Source organism: Octodon degus, unplaced genomic scaffold (genome assembly GCF_000260255.1).
Source record: "Octodon degus isolate 3935 unplaced genomic scaffold, OctDeg1.0 scaffold00101, whole genome shotgun sequence".
Taxonomy (NCBI): Eukaryota; Metazoa; Chordata; class Mammalia; order Rodentia; family Octodontidae; genus Octodon; species Octodon degus.
The window spans coordinates 2,891,936-2,914,241 of NW_004524677.1; the positions used below are offsets into that span (position 1 = coordinate 2,891,936).

The 22,306-nt window shown below is 33.7% G+C and overlaps 1 protein-coding gene across 4 annotated transcripts in view; it reads right to left on the bottom strand.

Annotated features, from left to right (window-relative positions):
• Positions 1-22,306, bottom strand: part of Lrba (LPS responsive beige-like anchor protein) — a 752,085-nt gene that overhangs the window by 174,874 nt on the left and 554,905 nt on the right. For all 4 annotated transcript variants that reach the window (XM_004638688.2, XM_023723655.1, XM_023723657.1 and 1 more), the window contains 3 exons: positions 15,360-15,477; positions 12,927-13,029; positions 5,263-5,378 (listed from right to left, as the gene is read on the bottom strand). In XM_004638688.2, the coding sequence (XP_004638745.1) occupies positions 5,263-5,378; positions 12,927-13,029; positions 15,360-15,477 (337 nt within the window). The remainder of the gene's footprint in view (positions 1-5,262; positions 5,379-12,926; positions 13,030-15,359; positions 15,478-22,306) is intronic.

Here is a 22,306-nt window from a genome sequence, read left to right on the forward strand (position 1 = left end):
TAATTGAGCTATCAATGATATCTATCATTGATATATATCTATATCTATATCTCACATTTGTTGTAGCCATTCATCTGTTAATAGGCATACGGGCTATTTCCAGAGTTTCACTATCATGAATTGCACCGTATATACAAGGGTATGCAAATATCGCCGTAGTATGGTAACTTTAATCCTTTCAGTAAAATACCCAGAGGTTTTAGCGGCATCAAATGGAATCTCTACTTTTGGTTTTATGAGAAAGCTATTAATCAACTTGCATAGTGGCTCTACTTGTTCATATCCCCACTCCTTTGTCCCCATATCCTCATCAGCATTTGTTTCTGTATTCTTGACTACAGCCACTCTTACTAGATTAAATTACTTTGATTTGTAATTTCCTAATAAAAAATACTGGGCATGTTATCACATATTTTTAGTCATTCATGTTTCTTCTTTTGAGGACTGTCTATTCATTCCATTTATCTATTTTTGATTGAAGTATTTGTATTGGGTTCCAATTCTTCTGGATTTACATGGATTGGTTTTTCAATTCTGTGAAGAATCCTGTTGGTATTTTGATAGAAACTGTATTTAATCTGTGTACTGCTTTTGTTAATATGGTCATTTTGATGACATTGATTCTTCCTATCCAGGAATGGGATATGTCCTTATTATGACTTTAAAAAACAATTTACAATTCTAACAACTTTTAAAAACTAGAATTTTCAAGGGCCGAGGAGATGGCTCAGTAGAATAAGTGCTTCCCTGGCAAGCACAAGGGCCTGAGTTCAATCCCCAGTTCCACAAAACAACAACAACAACATTTCTAGAAAAAGAGTGGATTTTTTTTTTTTTTTTTTTTTTCTTGCCTCTACTATGCTAACCGACTAACCAAGTTTAGTCACGTAAGACCAGGGAACATTCCCTAGTTACATATAAAATGAGAGAGATGTTCTAAGCGACTTTGAAATTTCTGTGGCGATTTTCAAATGCTCTGATCCACTATGAGAGAACAGCATTACAAATTTGGTATCCCCCAACTGCAGATGCCGCCCGCCACATGCTTCCCACCCACCTTCTAAACTAAGGAGTCCCAGAACACATTGAGGTTGATTAAAAATGCACATTCAAAGGGTCAGGCAGCTCTTCTATTCCCGTTTTCTAGACAGCATCACTTTGGGAGTCAAAGTACAAGCATTTGAATCCCAACTCTGCTTCAGGAGTCAAAATGCAAGCATTTGAATCCCAACTCCATTATTTACCAAACTATTACCTATTTTTATAAATTTCACTGTGAACTAACTCTTAGGGATGAAGTACAAGACTGCTACTATTGTTTGAATTCCTTATTGTGTATTTGATCATTTTTGGTTTTCTTCCAAGAGCTGAATATTAAAGGAGACTTACATAGTGTGAGACAGGAAAGCTACATAATGAGCTTATGGACATATTTTAAATCTCGTTGCTTACTAGTTACATGGTCATACTTTCTTGATTCTTTTCCCTCAGCTAACTGAATGGAGAAAATTCAGATCATACACCCTCTTTTCTCTTTCCTTTTTCTCTGGGAGGAGGCTATTTTCTTTGCTAAGAGTAATGCTTTCACCAGAGCTCTTGATTCAGTCTCCCTCATAACTCAAAGCATTAATTTTTCTCTCTTTCTCTCCATCTCCCATGGCTTTTCCTCTCTGCCTAACTGCCCTTTTTTCACTATCACAGTTAACAAAATGATAACCTAATCTCACGTTCCCATTTTGCTTCCCACCATTCAGGGCTTATTATCAGTTCTTTGCTTAACTAAAAAAGAACTATGAAATTACCAGCAGCCCCAAATGAGAAGTTGACAAATGTGTCCCATACTCACTCTTAATTCTATCTTACCTTTCTATAGCATTTGACAAAGGTGACAAGTACTTTCCAAATACTTTCAAGACTTCTGACATAACCTCGGTTCTCCTACTGTATCTATAAACTCTAGAATCACTCATTATTTTCTTTTTCTCATTTCTTTTCTCACATTTCTAACTTCCCCTCCTTCTTTCAATGTATCGTTATTCCTGTGTGAATGAGAGTGTAGAGTGGCCTCCAGGCCTAAGCTAATTGCTTTCAGAATTATCTGCACTGATGAACTCATTTCTCTCATAGTGATTTGCTCCCCATGCAGATGAAATACAGTGTCTTGTCTAAGTTCTAAATAACCCACCTGACCTGTTCTCTTTCTGATAGTTAATGTGGGTGTCATGTCAACACAGTACAATTGCTGTCTTTCCCTAGATTTCTATTACTGGCAAAAATGATTAGTTTGTGCAGCAATTGAGATCAGAAGCTGGGAAGTCGTTTCTGACACTGTTCTCACTGACTACCCATTTTCAGTCAGATGCACATCAAATGCTTGGTGACTTGTAAACTCCTACAGTATTTTCTCTGTCCACTGTCATCTCTCCAGCATAGCCTCTTATCACATATATGTAATGGTTTCCTAATACTTTGCTTTCTGCCTAGTTCCTCTGAACTTGAATTTATCTCCCAGTCAACCTTTCTCAAAGTTTCAGTATGTAATACGACTGTTTTTGTGCTCAAAAACCTTAAAAATTCTCCCAATGCACTGTTAACTCCTTAAAGGTACAGAATATCTTTCATAATGTCTGCACACTAACATTCTTTTTTCTCATTCTATATTTATAAATGTACACTTTATAGAGACAGACACGCATCTACATAAACTACAGTATACTGGTATTATTCTCTAGTTATACTTTAAATTTTAACATCTTCCTGTGCTTGATTTTGCTTTCATTTTTACTTAGGATGATTCCTAGTCACAGAACCAGCTTCTCCTCCAGTAAATGTAGTCTCAATCCTTATGTGACCACTACTAAAATTATTCCTTTTTTCTCATTTCTCCTAACAACTGCATTAAATATATTGTACCTCACTGTTCTTTAAATCTCCATAAAATTTCACACTTCTTTCTTAAATATGCACTCTCTTCTCTAGAATTATATAATAAAGGTTGAATATTCCTAATCCAAAAATCCAAAATCTGAAAAATTTCAACTCCAAGTTCAGATTTCAGAATATTTTGGTTTTCAAATGGATTCTCAATTGGTAAAGCCTACACAAGTATACAAACATATGAAAAACTCTAAAAAATGAAAGATTTTTGGTCCTAAGCATCTCCAATAAGGGGATTTTAAACTATGCTCACATTTGTACATAAAATAACTTCTCTGAGACAAAGAAACATGTCTCTTTCTCCTGTATGTCCTTTGTGTTTCAAATATAAACCATGTCAATTCATTGAAATGAATCTTAAGGGTCTCACAGGCAGTCCTTTTTTTTATTCTAGTTGTCACAAATGAAAATCAATGACATGTTTCTATTTTTTTATGTTCTTTCCAAGATGATGGATGACTTTCAGTGAGCAAAGAATCTTTAGATTTTCTTATTTAACTCACACTACAAGTATTTCTTTACCTAATATTTTATCCAATAAAATGCTACATGTGCTTGTCTTATTATACAATACATTCCTATCCAAGTTATGAAGGCCTTTACATATTTATAATGTGTTTCATTCTTACTATTCCACAATGAGCCCATTGTTATATTAATTACAATTATTTTCTCTTTTGGAAAAAAGCTTTTATATTTATTTTTGTGTTTCTTTTTTCTATTTTTTATTCATTTGAATGAGAAAAAATAACTTCCACATTATATCTAAGTTGTTTGATATTCAGACAGACAGTGAGGTTAAGCTCAACTGCCTATATTATAGGGTAATAATGTCATTAAACTTCTCTTCTGGAGGGTTAACAACTTAAGTTTGCAGACCAAAAATTAGAGAAAAAGAAGGGCTGCAAGGACAGCCAACATTTCAGTCCTAGACTTTCAAGGTCAGTGAGGACTCAGGACATAGGATAACCTGTATTGTACATTCCTGTAACTCAGTTGTGACCCAAATTTACCGATAAAGGAGATTATGGGGCCACAGAGGAAAGTGACCGATGATGTAGAGTGTGCCTAAGAAGAGTCACATGGAAAGAAAACATGCTCTCAGGCTTTCACAAAGAACAAATTGGTCAAGCAATGGCCATGACTCATCCACATGGCTGACACTGATAAAGGATCTACAAACTGCAGTACAGGTTTCAGGGTAAATCCTGAGAGGATTTGACTGACCTAATCAGATACAAAAGTTACATTTCTTTTTATATAGGTCTTGCTTTATCTTAGTCTTAACCATCCAACAGAAAAGTATAAAAACAAGGTATATAAAGTAAAGCCATATTAATATGCTGAGCTATAAAAGGCTCAAGTCAACAACTTCTGACATTACCAGTCCTACGGATAATCCCCTATTATGGACTACTGGACTGTATTGGATTATTTTGCTGAATTCATGCACCTACAATATTTAAATGGCAATGGAATACCCATCTCTGACAAACTAAACAAAAAAAGGGGATACAAATGAACGACCGTTTTGTATCTGTATATACAAAATAGGATAGATATATAGCTATTTTGTCTTAATTCAATGAGAAGAAAGATTTGTACTAATAGTGTTTGGACAGGATATCATGTCTGTATCTTGTACTATGAATAACTACTACAAAGACAACAATATACAATGTATTATTTTTTTTTTCTTGGCAGAACAGGGGAATGAACTCAGGAACTTGCACTTACCAAGAAAGTGCTTATTCCACTGAGCCATCCCACCAGCCCCTGTATTAATTATTATAACTTTCCTGTTAACCTGTCTAAACAATATTAGTACAAACCTTTCTTCTCATGGAACTATGAGAAAGTAGTTGTATATCTATCCTATCTTGTATATACATATTTTTATTTCAGAACAAAGAGATCCTTTATTTATATCCCCATTTTGTTTTGTCATAGATGGATGCTTCATTGCTGTTAAAGAAGCTGTATTTGGAGAAGATTTTAAAGGACTTTTCATACTTGATGCCAGTCCAAAGTTTGTAGGGACTTGAATTCAGCAAAATAACCCAAAAATAGTCCAATAGTCCATAACAGTAGCGCATTATTATCAGCACAACTGGCCATTGTCCAAAGTTGTTGACTTCAGCTTTTCTTAAAATTTCAAGTATGAACTATTCATATGTAAGACTGCAAATGTTATCATCATACCTTTATAAAATACAGTAATGATGACAAAAAATAAGTTACTTATGACAGCACCCAAAACAATCTAACCATACCACAGTTAATAATTTACCACTTGGAATAAGTCAGTATGTGAATGTGGATTACCTGCTATAGTGTTGAGAAACATCAAGTACTCAAAATTGGAAATCTCTCTATGTTGCCATCGCTGGGTCATGTTGGAAGCTTTAAAAAGCTGACGTGGGCTAGCTAGTGAAATACGTCTGCAAGAAAAAGAATTCATTGTAACATCAACTTAGTAAACAAGATTAATTATAATATTAAATCATGAATTACCTGTGGTTATTTATTCATAATGAAATCTATAATTCTAACATTCTATTCATGTTAGACTAATGAACAGTAAAGATACTTCAATTGAGAATTAATGGTTAACAAATGATTTGGAGCAGCCACAGTTCTATTAGGCACGTTTTGTTCATTCAGATAAACCATTGTTAAAAAGCTATTACAATATCCAGATTCCCTACAGCTTGATTAATAGCAGTATTATTAATAATTCACTGCTTTACTGATATATGTTGAAGAAATTATAGTAACTGCATATAAAGTTCATATAAAATTGTATCTACATGTCTATCAAATTTAATAGTCATATCTTAAAACATTTGAACATTATAAATTTCAGCATCACATTTCCATATCCCTTGTAATAAAGAGAAAGAGAATCTTCAACTACCTAGATATCTATTTATGGGATGGATGAAGGAAGATGAAACTATTGAGTTTTTAAATAAAGGTTATTAGAAGAACAAGCTAATAAGTAAATATTAATAGATACAACTGACCAATGCCAAGAGCAGTAAAAAACAGGAGGCAGTGTTAGGACATTCAGAGTCTAGAGCAGGCCTGGTGACATAGATTAGTGGCGTAAGCAACTGCCTGGCAACAAAAGTCCCAAGCTTGATCCCCAGTACAAAAAAAAAAAAAAAAAAAAAGTTCAGAGAGCAGTGCTGGTGAACATATTGGCAGCCATATTATTGTGTTTCTGTTTTAAGACAAACGATGTTAATACAGGACTTGTTCTTTCTAAACTAAAACTGCAGTATTTAGGTTTAGCAGCAGTGTTGCCACCTCATAATAAGTAAGTGGGCTTTGGGTTGCAGTTTGGACATGTCTCTGAAAGGTTCACCATCACTGGTCTAATTTCAGCAATATAAACTATCACAGATTTTCTCACCACAAATGATAAGACAAATAAGTTACTGAAAGATTTCTGGAGGTATAATTTACATATCATAAAAGTAATGCGTTATAAGTGTATAAATAATGATCTTCTAAAAAGATACTTTGCAGAATATTTTCATCAAACAGCTGATCATAAAAAACATTAATTTCTGTGTTTTTCAACTCCGTTCCATTGATTGCTATGCCTATCTTGTAAAAATTCCACAGTTTTAATTATTATAAGTTTATAAGCTTCGTAATCAGCTTTTGTCCTCTAATTCTTTTTTTTCTCCAGATTGTTTAGGTTATTCTAGAGCCACTGAATTTCCACTTCACAATTTCTCCACAAGAATCTACTAAATCATATTGAATCTTTTCATTCCTGAACATAAACTGCCTCCATTCCCTGAGGTTCATTTTTAATTGCTTTTAGAATTCCTTTGTATTTTTCCTTATGTAAATCTTATACTTCTTTTATGATTTCTCCTGCCTTTCTGATCTTGGTGGCTTTAAATTCTCCCTCTCTCCCTTCCTTCTTCTATTTTTCCTTCTTTGTTGCACAGGAAGACCTCTCCAATGTAAAGCTGAGCAGAAGATACAAAAACGCAAGACATGACTACTTGTTGAAATTAGGGGTACATACTCAGACTTTCAACACTATGGGGTACATACATTGTAAGGGGTATTTTTAAATGGACAAATGTTGTCAATTTGTGGCAATACTATTTAGAATCAGCTAAGTTTTAATTGTGGATATGTCTTGAACTTTGTGAAATGTGTTTCCTTGGAGATGACTGCATGGTTTTTGTTCTTTAATCTATTTAACTTGGTGCATAAATACACTAACTGATAGATTTAAACCAAATCTTATTTCAAGGGCCATTTTATAATTCTTTTTACATAAGTCTGACTTTGACTTATTAAATTCTATAAGAATTTTTCTGAGTGTGTATTCATGAAGGAAACGCTCACAGCATCACCTTGCCTGCTTTCTTATAATGTCTCTGTCACTGATATTAGGGCAACAACGGCCTTATTCTGTGAGTGGTGATGTGCTTTCTGCTGTTATATCTTTAATTTTTGAGGAGTTGGCATCATTTCTATTTTAAGTACTTAATAGGCCATGATTTACTGGAAAAATAGTTTGGGGCTTAAACTATTATTTATGATCCTGTATTCAGCCTCCCACGTGCTAGGATTACAGGTGTGTGCCACTACACCCAGTCTCAGTCGCCATCTCAGTGAGCCCCAGGGGTGGGGCCGACACAGCACATCCGGGATTGAACTAGCAGGCACTTTAGTCCACTGAGCTATTTGGCCGGGCCTTGTAATTTAATTTCTTGTGGTAAGTTTATCCATTTAAAAAGAAAATACCTGAGCTAGTTTCAGCAATTCTATTTTTGTAGGAATTTGTCTATATTGTCTAAATTATCAAATTTCTTTCAAGTTACTCATGATATTTGGGGTGTGTGTGTGTGTGTGTGTGTGTGCATTTTAGTGGGGAAGAAACCCAGGAACTTCACACTGAACTATATCCCTAGCTTTTTTTTTTTTTTTTCATCTAGAGGCAGATTATAGCTAAACTATCCAAGCTGGTGATCCTCTTGTCCCGACTTTCTGAGCTGCTGAGGTTACATAACCTCAGCACGATTATATAATCGCACCTAGCCATTCAATTCTTTTGATTTCTATATGGTCAGCAGCGATGCCTCTATTATCATTTTTGATTTGGGTAATTTATAGCTCTTTTATTTTAGGCTTCATGACCACTGTCAATTTTACTAATCGTGTTCAAGAATCATCTTATTGCATTGATCATCTTTACTGATTTTGACTGTTTCACTCATTTCTAGTATAATCTTCATTATTCTTTTTTTGTTTCTATTTGCTTTGCACTTAGCTTGATTTTTTTCCTGCTCTCTAAAGAAAGAAGCTTCGGGTTTTTTGTTGTATTTGTTGATTCTAGGAATCAAGCTCAGGACTCCGTGCTTGTCAGGCAGGCGCTACACTGCTTAGCTATATCCCGGCCCTGGAGGTTCGGCTATTGATGGAAGGCATTTCTATGTGTCACATACAGATGTTTAAAGCTATAAAATATTCCCTCACACTACTTTAGACATATTCCTTAAATTTTAAAATGTTTCCACTCTGTTGGAAAAGGCTCCACACAGTCATGCTTCCTAGTACCATGAGAAGAGCGGTGGCTGGGGACAGGCGTGGCTAACAGCACCAAAGGCTGCATGGCAGAGCCCTGGCAGCAAACGTGGGTGCAGAAAGAAATTCTGAAACCAAGACACTTTCCAGATGCCTTGTACAGAGGATATGTACAGAGAGAACACGGTACAGGAATCCATGGGGCTCTGTACTGCCCTCCTCGGCATTTTCCCAAGCATCAGCTGTAAAAGAATAACACCTTATTTGTAAATGTTAAACACCTTGGATTTTCTCCTCCAGGAAGAAAAATGATAGAATTCAAGTGGCAGGGTTGAACAAAGTATTCTATGCAGCAGGAAAATGGAAACGACTTTGTTAGTAGATCCTTTGAGCCTATTCAATATATTTGTTATTTGGATTTAAAACCAGTACTGATGCCCACATGATGGCTTATTTCCTTTCTTTTGTAAAAAAAAAAAAAAAAAAATCATGTCTTTATTATTGTACTTTTAGAGTAATTTTGAAATCTGGCAGTGTAGCTGCTTAAAACCTCTGAGAGATGTCCAGGAAAACTGAATAAAAAGTTCGATACAAGGGTAAATCAGCAGCTGAAGAAAGCTCCAGTAGTGGGGAGTCGCTGCCAGACAGATGAAATGTGAAGCTTTAGAGGGAATGAGCTCATCTGGGGAGACACTGCAGAATCTCAAGAGAAACTAGGGCTGCACTGCCACCAAAACTTAGTATAAAGCCACAGTAACTAAGATAAAACACCATTTTCTTTTTTTAAAAGAAACAACATCTCTCTATCAGCAGTTCACCTGAAACACAATCACAGCTAAACTCATTTCTGCTCACCCTTGCGTTCTCACACCCAACCATGTGGGTGGAGCCTGCAGACACCAGCACTGCGCCCTCAGTGCTCCTCCTCTCAGTAGTGTCACCTGCAGCCTAGAGCAGCCAAGGCAAGCACACTGCGTAGCTCCCTCCCTTACCACGCTTCTGTCTCCACAGTCCATAAACCGTATGTCCAGCAAATCGCTAAAGGAGGATGCCTCTTGTCAACTACACTTCTGTCACATGTGTCACCTTGACATACAGGCTCCTGTCATCTCCCGCCTGGCGCTGTCCTCCTAAGTCACTGATTTCCACTGGTCCTATCTTCCAATATTTCCAAGTTCTGGGAGCTCTGTCTGCTTTAGGACTGTTATGGCTTGAGTCCAGATGTCCCCCCAAAGCTTTATGCAGTCATGGGGAGGGCTTCTAGAGCTTTTGATAGATTCATGGCCCAATGCTACGATTATGGGTGAGAGGGCCATACCCCCAGGTGCCTTGACCCAGCCACCAAGAGCTGGCGTGGTGGTACACGCCTGCAATTCTAGTGCTGGGGAGGCTGAAAACAGGAGGACCATTATGTCTAAGCTGCATAGAGAGACCCTGTACCAAACATATTAAAAAAAAAAAAAAAAAAACCTGTTCCCCAAAGTGGCAAAAAATGATAAATTTATTTGAAGCAAGGAGTAATATTCTGAGGGAGATTGTTAGCAATGTATCAGTTACTGTAATGAACTTTAAGCACTCCCCATATTCCTTGATCACGCCTCTTAATGTGACGTACTTCCTGTTTAGTGAAGATAAAGAAACCTGTGCTATTCTGAGCTGCTTCTTTGTGAACTCTTTTTCTCCATTGCTGAGGTTCAAGACTAGTGCTTTTTGCAAATGAGGTAAGTGCTCTACAACTGAGTTACACCCTCTGCCCTAAAACCACTTATTAAATTATAACATCTAATCAAAATCATTACTGCCACTATAAAGCAATGATTTATAATTCAAAACTATTTTATAATTCAAAAGGGTCACATTTTCACCCATTAGCCAGGGCTATGTCCACACCGAACTGCATCTCTAGTATTTTTTTGAAATGGTCTCACCAAGTTTCACAGGCTGGCATTAAACTTGAGATCCTCCTGCTTCAGCCCCTATAGCTGCAGAAGTGCATCACTGCACCAGGCCCCTGTCTGTTTTTAAGACTTACTTTCTGACCCTGACATGCCATTGTTTCTGTGACACTGTATTTGTCACAAGTAAAACACTAAACATAGTGCAGGATCCAGAAGAGTGTAATTAAGCTCTAGTCCTGATAGATAAATTTCAAAACCACCATAGCTCACATTTTTGTAAATATGAACTCTGATTAATGGTTAAAGATAGTATACAGTTGAGATTAATATCAACAAAGAAAAGTTACAATGAGGATATAACAAAATAGAATACTATAATCATTTTATCAAAATGAAATTTAATCTGAGTAAGCATACATATTAGGTAATAGTGCAAATTGAAATAAGTACAGAACACGTACTTTTGTAACTTACCTATTGTAAACATGTTCAGAGATACAGATACAACCTAACAGTAATATTTACCACACTTAAGTGTACAGCTTGCTCACACTTATGAGACAACCATCGCAATTCATTTGTAGCTAATCCCCTTGCCCCGCTCCTGTGCACAGGAGGGACAACGGAGTACATAATAATCGCTCTCAGGCACTATATAGTCAGCTTTTTCCGAAATTCAACTCCACAGAACATAACCCACAGCTGTGGTATCTGGAGCCTACCAGGGCCTTACTTCTTTTTCGTATCTCTGTACTTTACAGAAGCATCCAAGTTGCTGCCTGTTTCTAGTAGTTGGTCCCTTTTATTTGTGAGTAGCACTATATTCTATTTTGTGTGTGTATTACAATCTATCCATTTCCACTTGATGGACATCCAAAATACTTCCAGTCAGGAACTGTAACAGGCCTGCTAATAGCATTTGCTGAAAAGTGAATTTGTGCATATTTTTTTTCTCAGTACCCTTAGTGAATGCCTAGGAGTAGAAGTGGTAGAATATACATAAAGTATAAATTTAATTTTATAAGAAAACAGGTAAACTGTTTTCCAAAGTGACTTAGGTAGGACCCATTAAGTGAAAAAATACAGTCTTAAATTTTAGTTGCTTGGGGCCGGGGAGATGGCTCACTAGAATAAGTGCTTCCTCGGCAAGCACAAAGGCCTGAGTTCAATCCCTGGCTCCAGAAAAAAAAAAAAAAAATTTTTTTTTTTTGGTTGCTTAATTCTAATTGTATTCATAAGAAAGTTGAAAAATAAATATGGTTGCAATGTAACAAATAACAGCAATTATTTTTATGTAGTGAAGAAGGATTTTTTTAAGCCATTTAATACACTTTAACATAGATCTGTAGAAATCATAAGTGACTCAACTTCATGAACTTTTACAAAACAAATGCACTGGATAGCCATTATCTCAGTCAATAAATACATGATTAGAAGCATTATATAAACCTGCTATATCCTTAACCACAGACTACCACAGAAACAAACCAGTATCCTGAGAACAATAAAGTTAATATTAACTGGCTCTGAATATTATGCAAGCAGAATTATTTGTTCTGGTTTCCTTTACTTAAATTCATATATGCTGCTATGTGCATGAGAGTCCACTCATTTTTACTGTTGTATATTCAATTATACATTTTTTTTTTTTGAGACATGGTCTAACTACATAGTTCAGGGTGCTTTGAAGTCACTATATAGGTAGCCCAGGCTAGCCTTGAACTCACAGCAATCTTTCTGCCTTAGCCTCCTTAGTACTGAGATTACAGGCTTGCATAACCATACCCAGCCTTCATTGTATACTTACACCACAATTTACTTACCCAGTTTGACTGTCTGCTGGGTTGTCTCTAGCTTGAGGCTATCATGAGTGATACTAATATGAATATTTTTCTATATGCTTTGGGTGAATATACATATATATTTCTATTCAGGGAATAAAATTGTGGATTATAGCACATGCATATGTTTAAATTTACCCAATATTTCCAGACTCCAAATGTACTATTTACATCCCCCAGCAGCTATGTATAAGAAGCTCAGTTGCCCGACATTTGATCTAACACTTCGTATAATCTTCCTTTTTTTCATTTTGGCCATTATAATGAAAAATGTAATACGTACATTCAAAAGTATAAATAAACCTTTTCTTACTTGATTAAAAAATCACATGTGTGTGCATACTTTTGTTATAATATACATCAGTTTAAGAGACAATAACTTTAAAATAGAAAACTTAAGATAAATTTGTATCAGATTGAAATTGCATCTTGTGCAGCTCCTTTATTTCAGTCTTGAAAAAAGTTAGAGAATCTTTCCCCTAATTATTATTTGCTAAGTACATACTTTGACACTGTATATCCGAGTTAGTTGAGAACCATAAATACTCTAAATAATACCCTAATAATCATCATTTACTGGAAGTATAAAACAGAAGAACATACATTTCAAAAACAAGAATACTAATGCAGACTGATTAATGAAAATGTTAATGCAAATTATTTTCTGTGCTTATCCCATGTAAAACAGTACCTGGTTTGAGGCAATCCAAAACTGGTTCCAATACCAACACGCGGTAGATAATTTACCACTTTCTTTACTGTTGCAGGGTCTGGGAAGTTGAACATTACAGCAACTACGACAAACAATTTTTAAAAGTTAGAGAATACAATAGGACTTCCTTTTTTGCTAAAATGACTTCTTGGTCTACTAGAATATTTACTATTACTTTGGGTATCGATTAATATATTTCTTATTATATTCCTTATTTCATATTGTAGATAAAGGTTTCATATTAATGTCCAGAAATGATATTCATTTCACCTATAAACTCCCTTACTATGGATAGTTCTTTCTCTAAATACTTTCAGAAATTCTAATAACTGTTGTTACACTAGGGGTGGGGAGACAGCTTGGCAGCATAAGTGCCTGTCTGGAAAGCACAAGATCATGAGTTTGATCCCTGGTACCACCAAAAGCAACAGAAAAACTGTTGCTGTGTTAGTACCATATAAACCTGAGACTATCAGCTACAACTCAGAATTCACAAACCTAATTTACAAGTGAAATATTTTTCTATGAATTTCTAGAAATAATTATTAAAATTAAAATGTATATGATACTCATCAAACACTAAAATCTTTATGTATAGCTATAAAATCATTAGTTATATTTATTTCCAATGATAAACAGTTTAAAAACAGTTATCTTTTCTATGTTTATATGTATACACTACATATGTCCATATAATTCAGAACAGTTTGTGTCCTAAAGAAAAAATATTCCACTATGTTTAGTAGTAAAATTTAAATGCTTCTTAATTACTTTTATATTGACTATATGAGAATTCTAAGAAGCATCTATCAATACATAAACATTCAGGATATAAATGTTAGTTTAAGTCATCTATAAATTTTTATCCACTTCAAAAGCATGAAAGTAAAGTCTTTAAATGAGGAGAATTTACAAGACATTAACTTCATCAGTCTTGAAATTTAATTCTATGTTAACATCAATATTAGAATCACAGACTACAAATGTTCATCTAGAAGGTAGTCCACATTATTCTAGTCTGCAATAATACTTAAGGCTAAAAAATAAAACAAAACAGAAAATGACTATGTGTGTTGCTAAAGTTTTAAATGCTGACTTTACCAACATGTTTATGGAACAAAAGTAATTAATAATTTACTAAGGACCTGAAAATATTGAATAATGCCTTGTGCACATACCATTTAAGTTAAGCCTTCCTTTATATATTCACTACTACACTAAGGAGGAAAACAATCCATCATAAATTGCGGCAGGTAATCAAGGCTTTGAGGGAAAGGCAAGAGTAAAACATTCACACAAATGCAAGAATGCATAAGAAACCAAAAAAGGAAAATGAATGAAGATGAGCAAATAAGAGACATTGTAAGGCTGTAACTCCTCTGGGATAAGAAGAACGCAGACTGAATTCAAGTGTGAAACATTCTTTTTATTATCTACCTTGAAGAATAATGTTTAAATTAGAAAAAAAGTGCTTTTTTTTGGAAAAACAGTTCATTGAAAAGGGCAGAAACATCTTTCTCTAAAAACATAAGATTTTATAAAGGAAAACTAAATGTGTGCTCAGATTATACGTGTTATATGTAGACTTTAATAATATGATTATAGAAAAGCAGGTACACCATCAACCTACATATATACAAGAAGTGTGCACAAAACGTTGCCAGATTTTATATAATTTCCCATGTATGCCTCCACTAATACCCAATATTGCTTTTCCTCCTAGTTTAGCTTGTCTCCTCTTCTAGTATCCATGGATTTTACTAAGTACCATACTAAACTCATGAATAGAATTTTAGCTCAGCTTTCAAGAATGATGAAATATAAAGAAACCACAATTCATGGGCCAGGGAGATAGCTCAATAGAATAAGTGCTTTGCTGGGAAGTGCATGGTCCTGAGTTTGATCGCTGGTACCACTATCAAAAAGAAAAGAAAGGAAAAGAAGAGAAGAGAAGAGAAGAGAAGAGAAGAGAAGAGAAGAGAAGAGAAGAGAAAAAAAGAAACCACAATTCAGTATTGTTTTCTGATGATTCCTTTATGAACAGCATAGGTTAAACAACAGACACAATAAATGTTATGAGTCATTTGGTTATTTTCTCCTGTCCCCACCTGTAGCCACTTATCAGAAAGTTTAAGGATCAAAGCAACACTGAGGACATCTTCTATACAGTGTTTATAAAATATGCATCAATCTGATATGGCCAGAGAAAGAACTACAAATGATTCTACAAATGACCAAGGTGAGAAAAAAACACACTAAGACCCATGTGATATAGAAAATGAGGTTATGAGGCCACAGAGTAGACCATAAAATCGAATCTAAATGGAAACAATACATGTATGGTATGTTCAAAATGAAATCTTAAAGAGGTGGAAGGTAGCTTTGTAACAATATTCCTCTCCAACATATTACCTCTGTTTGCCATAAAGATCTCCAGCGCTGTATTCTGCAAAAGGTAGCGGCGAGAAAAGACAGATCGTATCTCTGTGAAAAGCCATTTTCCGTGTAGCCCTTCTGTATAAGCCAAGATCTAGTTAGAAAAAAAAAATATAGGTAAGTGCCAACGTTAGACATTTTTTGTTGCTAAATCAGAAGAAACTAAGGATATCTAAGAATAATAATTACTGAAATAATTTAGAAAGAGACTAAGAAAATACACTGTAACTTATGAGTAAAAAAAAAATGAAGCAGAGTTAAATTATAAAACATGTAATTACAAAAATACCTGGGCATTTAAAAATAACGATGTAATTTACTGCTTACCAGGAAAATTCTTATTACATTCATGATTTAAGTAGTATTACAAAAAGTTTCAGATAAAACCTTAAAAACAAAGACAACTTCAAAAGAATGACAGTATGTTTATGAACCATATATACATCAGTTGCACATAACATGGTTAGAATTTGCCCAGTAGTATTTCTACATACTTTAAAAGACAGATGTAAGTTTATGACTTTAAAAATGTCACATTTTTAAGGCCACAATTATAACAACTCATTCACAAAGCACAAAGATTAAAATTGTAAGAGGTTAAGCATCATTTTGTCAGCTCAAACTGAGCATAAACCTGCAAATGAACTGAATATAATTTCTCCACAGAGTATGTGGTTGGCAGACTAGTTAGAATTCTTATCATCCTATGTGACAGACACAATTGCTCAAAACGCTTTGCCAATTCAAAATAATCCTGTCTTTAGTCTCAAGTCCCAGCCTTGTTATTCAAGTTTTATTTTTATCATTTCAAAAGCTTAATTACAAAAGTGTTAAAGGAAATTAGACTCAACATCTCCATAAGAAAATTAAGACATTTGCAATAAAGACTCGTTGAAATGTGTAAAATCAAATAAAAAAGTAAAGACATTATATACAAAAATGGCTGCCATCTAAAAATATAAAGGAAGTATTTGATTATGACACTGCATTCTGAGGACTAAAGGCAGAATAGGCAAAGAGAGGAAAACAATACTGGATAGTGAGAACTCATCCTCTACAAACTGTCCTTTTTAATTTTCTTTTTTTAAGTTAACAAGTTTATTATGAAAAACACTGTAGTGTTCTTGCACAGCACTTTTTAATTTTCTGTTCCTTTTGAGACAGGGTTTTGCTATGTAGTTAAAGCTTGCCTCAAACTCACTATGTGACCCAAGCTGGCCTCAAACTCAGGGCGATCTTCCTGCTGCACTCATTCAAATGCTGGGATTATAAGCATGAACTATTATGCCCAGCTGTCCTTTTTAAAATCATTTTCATTCTCCAAATAAAATTTGAAAAAGTGTATTCTTCAATAAAAATGCATTTTTTGAAAGAAAAAATACTTATTTAATTCAGAAAGTGTTTAAATTTTTCTACAGAAATGATTTGTGCTTCTGGCACCTAGAACTAAAAAATATGTAGAACTCTAAAATGTTGAATTTCATTGAAAGATAAAATTTAGGAAGGATTAGACAAAAATCCTGATCTTAGTGTTGAAACCAGCCCTAGAGCTAGCCTACTACTCAGTCACATAACAAATACTTATATAAGATCAAGAGTAATTTACAAGCAGAAAGGGGTAAAATTGCTATTGTTCCTCTCAAGATTTAACTCTGGTCCTCTCTTTCTAGAATGTTCTCTCAAATTTCTATAGGAATGGATAATTTTCACATTTAAATTTCAAATTATCTACTCAAAGAAGGCACAGAGTATAAATTCGGCTTCCTCTAGTACACCCTGCCCCTGTCCCAAACACATTACATTTTCTTCATAACACTGATCACTACCTCAAATTATAATGCTTATCTCTTGACCTTTCTGCACTAGAATTCTAGTCTAAACCCTATTTGAGCAAAGACTCTGAACATGCTTCATTTTTCAAGGCAGTAGAAATCTGCACAAAGTATTCTGTGACTAAATGAGTTAAAGCACGGTAACCTGAGCTCCACATATGACCTAATTCACTTTGTTTGGCACATACGTATTAACAAAATTTAAAGGAATCAAAAATAATTTAGAAAACAGCTATTTACATAAATATTCATATTTCTACCATCTTAGAAAAAGCTCAAATGAATATCTGACAAAAATGGATCTACATGGCAACAACAGGCATGTGCTCTTGAGCAGTTTTCAATCATGTACCATCTACCAACCTGAAGAGTATTCACGCATATTTATTCCATTTCTATGCATATATGAGTGTGCCATTCTGGATTTGTCAAACATTAGACAATCTAAGATATATTCTATAACACTTAATCTAATGTAATCAACCATTCTATTCATAAGGAAAATGAGGTCCTACCATGTTTGATACTTCATACAAAGTCCTGTGTCAATTTAATGGCCGTCTAGACTACTCCCAGAATTTTTAACCCAAAGTCCACACCTTCCTTTATATAACATAGTATTACATTTCTGTTCTTTTTTTTTTTTTTTTTTTTCAGAACTGGGGATTGAACTCAGGCCCTTGTGCTTGCCAGGGAAGTGCTTATTCCAATGAGCCATCTCCCTGGCCCTTACATTTCTTTAAAAGGGTTAAACATTTGTTAAAACTGAACCTAACACACTGTAAACTAATCAACTACATTTACTTTCCTGCCCTAGGGTTAAAGGCAAGAAGAAAATCAAAGAAAACAAACACCAATGATCCTTTAAGCTTTGTCATGTCCTTTGAGTATCACGCAGTCGCCTGAAAACTCTACCTTTTATTAGTAAAGAGCTACATATAACAAGACCTGTTGCTCATAATGGTGATGCCAACCACTGCACAGTCATGGTCACACCAATAAATATGTAATTATATTCTAGAGTACTGCATTTATTAGTAGAAATAGGTACAATATAATATTTATAAGATTTTAATGTACAAAAGTAGTTTTCTGATTTATCAAAAAATTCATTTATATTTCAATGTATGATTATTCAAAGACCTACTTGAAAAATGTGTCATACTTCTTAAAATGTTTTATTGTCGATTCTTTTTTTGGCGGAATCAGGGATTGAACTCAGGCCCTTGCGCTTGCCAGGGAAGCACTTATTCCACTGAGCCATCTCCCCGGCCCTAAAATGTTTTATTGTCAAATGTCAAAAGTTATTTAAAATTTATTTTAAAAAATACAAAATGACATGAACCTCATACCCACTATTTAACCTTATAATATTTAATATGTTGTTATATAATTCCATATGTTTTAAAAATTAAAGCTTTACAGAGAGCATTCAAATTATCCCACATAACATCACTTCATTTTCCTTTTTCTTTTAATTAATCACTATCTTAGTATAAGGTTTTATATTATTAGTACATATATAGCCATAAATCACATCCAGGATTACTATGCATTATTTCAAACCTGACATAAATGGTTCATACTGAATGTATGACAGCGTGCTTTGAAAGTTAAAGTTTTTCAAACTCAAAGAAAAAAAAATCATTTATAATGGCCAAAGGTGTCAAAAATTAAACTTACACAAAAATACTAGCCAATTTTCAAAAAATGTTTAAAATTTATTTTTATGTCATGAAAGCTAGTTTTAAAGACAGAATTGAAGAATCTCTTAATTATTCTTTGAAATTTATACAACATTTTTTAAAGTATTTATTAGGAAAAGGTGTCAATACTGAAAAGCAGCTGAAAAACCTAGCTAAGCAGGAGATTCATCTCGTATTGGAATAGTAGTATATGCCTGGTCTGAGGCTTCACTTCAAAGTCTCTAGAGTTCAATTAAAACTGGATTAGGTAGAGGCAGACCCTTCTTCGGGACTTTCCGTTCACTGAAACTCTACATACACTGACAGCACCCTAGACAGAGGCCTAGCCCTCCAATGAATCAGTTGTCATGGAAACGGTATCATTACCATTGCTCTGCAGTTATGACCCCAAGTCTAGAATAGCTTGAAAGCTAAAGCCCACAGTACTCTCTTTGAATATCTACCACCCTGTTTCATTATTGTTAGTATCATTATCCGTGAATTCAGCTTCCACTTTTTTATAATTGTTTCAACAAAGCTGGTTTATGAGGTCAATGCTAAGGTAACAGTATTAGGAGAGAAATAAATCAGTAATTTATTCATATGTAACATACAAATATTAACTTTTTACCTTAAAAATCAAATATATCTTCTTTAAAATTATCTAAAAATGTGCCTTCTACAAAAACATACATTATTTTCTCCAAGTAATACACACATTTCCTCCTTACACCCTATAAAATAATATACTATGAATACAAAGGAAAACTTCATTATGTTGCATTTATTCTTAATTTTAAAAAATGAAGCATTTCTCACTCCATTTAACCAACACTTTCACAAAAGACTATAAATTACTTCAAATAAAACTCATTTTCTGAGTTCTTATGCAAGAATAAAAATACAAACCATTTACTGCCTAACTACCTGATACTTTTACTGACTGCATGGTTGACATTTGTTGAGAGTAGATTTAAAATGGCAAAAGCCATATGTGTTTTAAGAAAAAAAAAAAAAAAAAGAGGAAGTTTTGTTTCAAAAAATGCAAAAATTATCCTCAATAAATTTTAAATATATTAAGTTTCTTGGAGAAAAATTGTTTAAGAAAAGTTTAATTTCAAAACTAAGAAATATTTGCATTAGAGTCTGAATACATAAAATCAATAAATATCTATTCTTATTCCATTTTCTAGAGCAGTTTTACTTTTTCACACAATTCCAAATGACTTCTGAAGAATTTGACAATAAGAATAAAATCAAATAATATTTAAAGGATAGTATTTAAAATTTCACAACAAAACCATCATATATTAGGTTGAAAATATTTAATATAAAAATATTTTCAATAATATACAACAAATAAGCAAATCATGTCATACATTCAGCATGAATGCTGCTGAGAAAAGTCTAGAAAATACTGTCTATAACATGTTATTGTGGAATACAATTATAAGTTATAGTCACAGGCTTATGTTGTATTCTGGGAAAAGAGCAAATATTTGAAATATTTTTAAAATAATACATGTTGAAAATCTATCTTGCATGAACACAAAGCTAAACATATATGCAAATATCGCTACTAAAAATAACAGCAGTTCAAACAAATACATTTAAAATAATTTTAGTGAAGTATCTTACAATTACTAGTTTTTGTATTTTTCATGTACTCTTCTTTGAATTTTGATATCAAAGTATAACCCTAAATTTCTCCTAATGAAATTGAATTCTTATCAGTTTAAGAATTTACTCAACATCATCTCAGTGACATTAAGATTTAAGTTTTCAAAGACATTTTCTAAAAGCAAAGTTTAGAGGTTTCTTTGCAAGTATAAATGTCATAGAATTGACAACTGAAAGATTCTAAGATGGCAACTTTGTTATTGAACATATATCCATAAACACTGAGAATGTCCTTAAACTTTAAAGGGAAGAAAATAACAAAAACGAAAGCCATGAGTATTAAAGAAAATTACTTTTTAAATGAATGAGTTGCTATTTAATTTTTCTCATTTCTATAGTATATTTCTTTCTGATTACTAGTGCTATGCAGTAGTATTCTCCTATCACTTTCATGGGTGACAAATTCAATTAAACATATTCATTACTCTAATGTTCTACTTGGCAGTTTTAGTCAGCATGAAAAATTAAAAATATATAAATAATATGCTATATGACCTTTGTATTGATTGGGCTAAAATGGCTTTAGCCTGGGTGTGGATGATGGGACAGCTGGGAGGGGCAAGAGGGGGCCATACAAATACACCCACTCTTGTGTTTTTCTCTTCCAATTACTGAGGGAGATGATAAAACCACAGCAAATGATGTATCAGCTCATTTTATCTTATCGCTTTGGGGCTAGGTAACAATGAAGTTCATATTTCACTGGCTCCCATTGAAGATTGTGAAAATTACTTGCCCTCATGACCTGAAATTTCACTAGAAGACAGAAATTTCTCTTCTGCAAAGTAATGCAATTTTTCAGATGTCAACCTTTAGCCCAGCTTTAAAAATTAATTTCATTTATATTAACCAATGATATTGATATTTTCACAGAACACTCTTTGATACATGAAGCACTGACTGGCAAATTGATGTTGCTTTAGATGGGTAAAACTATTTTGCTTTAAGCAGCTATGGTGGACAGATTTATAGCAAACTGAAATTCCTATTTCATAATTTAATATTTGTGCTGAGATGATGCACATTTCAGCCCTTGGCCAGGGAATAATTCAGACTCTTTACTTGGTTCTGTTTTATATTTGATATTCAGCTTAAAAATAATTTGCATCCTAACTGATGTATCATAAAACCCACCTTTTGTTGAGCTAGCATATAAGATACATCTTAGTGACTCAAAAGCCAAATGTAGTAGAAATGAAGTAGAAGAACAAAGAAAAGGATTTACTCATTTTTCAACCAATTTTTAATTCAGCTTTTAGGACTTACACATGCAGTCTGGTTACATTCTGAAAAAAGGTTAGATTTCAGAACATGTCACAAAAACAAATCAAGAAATAGTACTGAGAAACACAAATGTATTTTGTGTCTTTTCCCTAGTAGCACATAAGATAAAGAGATATTTCAGAAAAAGAGCAAACTGAACTTAGTCATGTATCTGAATTAAATCTCAAGATGCCTAGGTTTTAGGAAGCACAAAATGAACTTATATATGTATCTGAATTTTTTTTTAAAGATACCTGGTACTGCAGAGTACATTTTAAAATGGAAGCATAACAAAAGCACAGCTTCAGTTGATGCTTTAATTTATTTCATCTCCTTTTTTCAATTGTACTTCTCTTTTTAATTTCTTATGCATTTCTTTCTTCTTCAATTTTACATGCACATTATATCTGGTAATATGAGTAACTGTTTGGAAGACAACACTATGTATTATAACAAATACTAT